The 5,174-nt window shown below is 47.0% G+C and overlaps 1 protein-coding gene across 1 annotated transcript in view; it reads right to left on the bottom strand.

The window, feature by feature from the left end:
• Positions 1 to 3,702, bottom strand: part of LOC104515531 (alpha-adducin-like) — a gene marked incomplete at its 5' end in the record, with an annotated part of 6,883 nt that extends 3,181 nt beyond the window's left edge. Inside the window, 2 exons of the mRNA XM_010159542.1 lie at positions 1,937 to 2,032; positions 3,521 to 3,702. Of these exons, the coding sequence (XP_010157844.1) occupies positions 1,937 to 2,032; positions 3,521 to 3,702 (278 nt within the window). The remainder of the gene's footprint in view (positions 1 to 1,936; positions 2,033 to 3,520) is intronic.
• Positions 3,703 to 5,174: the final 1,472 nt, after the last annotated feature.

Below are 5,174 nucleotides of genomic sequence, written 5' to 3'. Positions count from 1 at the left end.
TGGAACTAGATGATCTTTAAGGTCCCTTCCAACCCAAACCATTCTATGATGTGATTCTATGATGTAACTCGGCAGTACCTCAACATTTCTGAGGTTTTTTAGAACAATCACGTCTACACCCAGGCTTTCCCTTTACATATGCTGTGGTGTAAGTGTTTGAAAAGCAGCATTAATGCTGGGGCGTGTTTACAATTCACATTATTTACAAAAACAAAGGTTTAAGGGTTTTTTTTTAAACACAAACACATGGACAAACATACAGACTAGGCTGTAACTGAGTTAACACAAAACACTTTCCTGACTTCAGCTGCACCTAAACGGAAACAACATGAGGGGCACAAAGCTGAGAAGTGGCTGTGTACCAAGAGCCCTGTCGTCATGGTGTGAGCTTCCAGCTCTGCTCTAAACTAAGCTCTGCCTGTCTGCCCTGGAGAGCTTGCACAGCCAAAGAGTTCGTGGAACGCAATTCTCAGATTAAAAGAACTTTCAGGTTTTAGGACTTCGTTAGTAACATCACAGCTGCAGTTTGACCTTGGTACCCACGACAGACACACTGACTTTTGGATGTAACAGGACATACAAATGAAGGGGGCCAAACATCCTTGTTTCTGTAAAGCATAGTCTGATGCGGCCCTGACGATGAAGCCGAAACAGCTGTGGCAGTTGCTGCTGTCCCCGGTTGGGATCGCAGCTTCCCTACAGCTGACGCGCCCAACAGGAGCAGCTCCACGCCCACTCGTGTGCAGAAGTCAGCTGGCTGCTGGGACCACGTCTGCACTGCCACAGAGCCGGAACTTCCCCTTCCCTGCCCGGCCCCAGCTGCGCAGGCAGCAGCACAGCGTCGGGGCAGAAACTCCCAGACCCGTTTCGGCTGCATCTGAACGACGACTTCAGACTATTCCTTTTTAACCCGAGGAACCAGACACAGGTATGGAAACACATGATGTCACTCGCACAGTCTCTTTCCAAGGGGGAGCGCATTCTGACAGAACACTGGTACCTACCCAGATTTTAACGAAATCAAGAACTAATGAAATCAGCGACTCAACCGAAAAAGCCTGCTTCAAATAAAAAGGCAAACCCAACAAAACCACCGTAGTAAACAAAGATGCAAAAGCAAAGCAAAGCACGTAAGCAGGTCAGAGTATGGAATGATACTTACTATGGTAACAGGTACTCTTTAGCATATCCATCTCCTGTTTGTAACGCAGCCACAAGAAGAAAAAAGCACAAGTAGAGAATCTATGCATTCATCACAGCCATCGGGTTAAGTCAGAAGAATGGTTGCAGCCATTCTTATTGAAAACGGAATGAGATGAAGTAGGGAATGGAGGACTAACAGACAAGTGATATATCCAATGTACAAGGTAAAGGGAAACAAGACAAAAATTAGATTACACCTGTTCAAGATTGTTACTTTATGCTTTTTTGAGGAAGCTGTAGCAGCCCTGCTCTCATCTCAGTTAAAACGACTACATAAGATGGGCAAATCGTGGTATTTAGACTCAAATGGAGTTGGAAAAAAACATATTTACTGAGGTGTAATCCAAGTACAATAATGTTTAAGAAATGTGCAATCGGTGAAGGAGATTTACCAAAGCACCTGAACGTGCGTCTGGTTCACCAGAGGACACTGTTCCATTTCTTAAGAGCAATTCTCTCTCGCAGGAAACATGTACAAGGGTACATCAGTTGAGAAACAGCAAGAGATGACAAGGCAATTCTGTACAGGTGAAAATTTGTCTCTATAGTAATGCACACTTCTTGATTATTGTAAACATCGCTCCTATTAGAGTTCAGCGCCGTGTATCTTGGGCAGTATAACAGTAGGAGAAGCGATTTACCTTGATGAGACACTAGCTCACACATTGTCATGCACCAGTCCCTGGTGATGCAGTTACTGGTTTCCCCTGGCCCCCAGATGAGAAGAACATACCTTCCTCTATCTTAATGGGCGTGCTGGGCGGAGTGCGAGCCAAAGTGTGATCGGGGGGACTCCTCTCTTTCTGCTGCCTGCCGTCTTCTGAAGGTTCTGCAGGTGCAGGCAGGGAGAAATTAAAACGCAAACAAAAACCTTCCCGCGCGTGAGAAAACAAGGGTCCTTTGGCTCCACACGCACGAGAGACGAATGCATTTTTCTGAATTGGAATTCTGCCAGGGCATCGAACAATGCCAAAACAAGCAAAAGGCAACGAAGGGATAGTTTGGTACTGGCGCAACGGTTGAAGTCGCAGCCGAGCTACGTGTTGTTTTGGGGCTTTTTCGTCAGCGGGCAGGGATCACGGCACTGTTTATGAGTTGGTTTATCAGGCTGTTCTGAAGAAAGCTTGCAAGGAAAACCCAGAAGGAAGATAAGAACGAACTCGAGGGCAGCGGGGAGAATGCCCTCAGGCTGACCCAAGACAAGGCTCTTTTGCTTGCTTTGTATTGCCGAGACCGGGGGCAAAGAGACCGGCCAAAGGAAGAGGTGACTGCGGGGATGATCAGAGAAACATGCAGCAATTAAATGATTCAAAACGGATTTCACAGCGGTTCGCCTATTTGTTATTAGTAAGGAGGGTCCCCCTTGCTTCCAGGTTTAACCAACCCTAGATCTAAAGGAAACCATTAGAGCACAGACCATGTACCAGGAACAGTATTAAAACCCTGTTCCACACGGTCCACCTAAGGAATTGGAAGGGAAATCAGTCCCACAGATGAGTCAGCTGACAGAATCTCCACACGCTGTAGGTAAAGAGGTGGTTCCTGAGATTGCAAGCCCGACACATCAGTAATACCTGAGGCCTCAGCCAAAAGGTCAGGATTGGACCTTAACGCTCTGATCACTGCAGTATGAAATTCCTTATGGGAGGACTTCTGCCCATCTGGCTCTTCGCGGTTAAGGTGTGTGGTGGCTTGCTGCATGGTCTGACAAGAAACCCACGCAGCAGCAAACTGAGTGTCATCTAAAGATTTAGACAGTGATGATACGTCACGATCCTGTAAAGTCTTTGAATCTGCTCCTTGAAAGGTTTTTGATCTGCCTTTCAAATCCAGAGGTGTGTTATCTGACGTACTCTGCTCACTGATGGGCTGATTTCTAAGCCACGTACTCTGTTCCCCAGCGGGTGTCTCTCTCAGTAACACAGTCTCTCCATATTTTGATACCTTAGCTAAGAAGGAGGTAGCACCGTTACTGAGAGAATAAACGTTACACAGGCATAACAACAGCGTATCCCACCCCGCAGCGGCTGAAGCTGCAAGCTTCCAAGCTCTGAAGAGCAGCAGTACCTGGCCCCACTGAACACCCCGCCGGGATAATGTTTAGAAGAAGGCCTGTGTGTTTTACAGGACACGCCATCAGCTCTCAGATGGCACGTGCTCTCTCCAATGTGCTTCTTGACTTTCTGATTCACCCTGGAAACACCCTGCTAACGCTGGATACCTCATCCATGGCCTGTGCAGGTAACCCCCCTTCCCACCGATAAGGGACGTGCTGTTAGCACGGCCCGCTGCTGCAAACACGCACAGAGAAACCAACCTTCTGGTCCCTTCTGCTTTCTTTCTACTTCTTTGCGATACTCTTCCAGCTCTCGATCGGTGAGTTTGTTGAACGGGTTTGGTCCTGTTGTGCTCACTATGACTTTTGGTTGATACTCTTTCTCAATTATTGCCTTGGACGCAGTCACCAGCTCTCCCTGAGAAGAGAAGATGAAGACACATCTGCAATCAGGCAGTAACTTGCAGAGCCCGAGAAGTACAGAGGCTACAAAGCAACCAAAAGCAACACAGAGAGATGATCTGAAAAATGCTGCGTTTCTTTTCGATTAAAAAAAAAAAATCTATTAGAGATTTTTTTATTTAAAAAGGGAATTAACTGACAGCAGGTTAATATAGAGGAGAAAGCAGGTCCCATTAATCACCATTACAGACACATCAGTGTTTCCAGCAGGGAATATCCACCGTTAGCAGTAAAGCACACGGTAGCCAACAGTCCACTGAACTCTGTCCGAAGTCGCACAAGTATCCCGTTTCTTTTTCTCCCCACAAAAGAAACCGGATACCAGGCCCAAGTGCACGGCAGTCGGGGCACGGAAGCTGCAGGAGCTCACAGGACTCAGCTCAGAGGTGTTTTTCTCTGCAGGGTTTTGTTTCCTTGTTTTGGTTTGGTTTGTTTAATAAGGGAAAAGCCATCCCCAGTAGCTACTACCTAACACCTAACAGACGTTCTACTAAAGAGTCATCGTGTGCGTGTTCTGCATACACCAGATTAACGGTTAGGACAAGCAATTTTTAATTAAGGTTAACTGCAGTCTTACACCAGTTAGCATACTTACATCTGTAACAACCGTCCCACAAGCCGGACAAAGTTACCCAGATCAAAATAAAGCATGAGCGGTGCCAGGTACAGCGAATTCCAATGGACAAAAGCAGCTGCATCAGGGATTCTCTAACGCTAAAGGGTTTCGTTTTTCCCCTAATCAAACAGCAGAGACGAAAGCCACTGGCTTGTCACTGTCCCTGGACGGGAGACACCTGCCTGGACAGCTGCCCTGTCTTTTAAGTGACTTGTTTAAGCATCTGCCTTTTTCACTGGATATGCAGAACTACTGATGCTAGTTTGGGAGTGACTGATATGTGGTCTGTGCCTCATGTCGCTGTGATACCTGAACTGTCCTCATTGTTGGAGAGAGATGTTTGAATTCCGTTACCAAATATGCATGGGATATTGATTGGCCCAAGTCATCTTCATGTTCCAGTGTTGTTAGTACTAGTATTTAACAGAAAGCACACTTTGAAAATAAACCGTGCCCAAACAAAGAGACAAACATTCCGTTCCATGCCCACACTTGACAGACAAGCAGGAGATACACCACTTGGACAAACACAAGTCTATGGGTCTGGGTGGGATCCACCCGAGGGTACTGAGGGAGCTGGCAGAAGTGCTCACCAAGCCACTTTCCATCATACATCATCAATCCTGGCTAACCAGGGAGGTCCCAGTGGACTGGAGGTTAGCCAGTGTGACACCCATCCACAAGAAGGGCCAGAAGGAGGATCCAGGGAACTACAAGTCTGTCAGTCTGACCTGCGCGCTGGGGAAAGTTACGGAGCAAATCATCCTGAGTGTCATCGTTACAGGTGAACCAGGGGATGAGACCCAGTCAGGATGGGTCTATGAAAGGCAGGTCCTG

Source organism: Eurypyga helias, unplaced genomic scaffold (genome assembly GCF_000690775.1).
Source record: "Eurypyga helias isolate BGI_N326 unplaced genomic scaffold, ASM69077v1 scaffold1099, whole genome shotgun sequence".
NCBI lineage: Eukaryota > Metazoa > Chordata > Aves > Eurypygiformes > Eurypygidae > Eurypyga > Eurypyga helias.
Note: the sequence above shows the minus strand (reverse complement) of the source record. Positions and strands in the feature narration are given on the sequence as shown.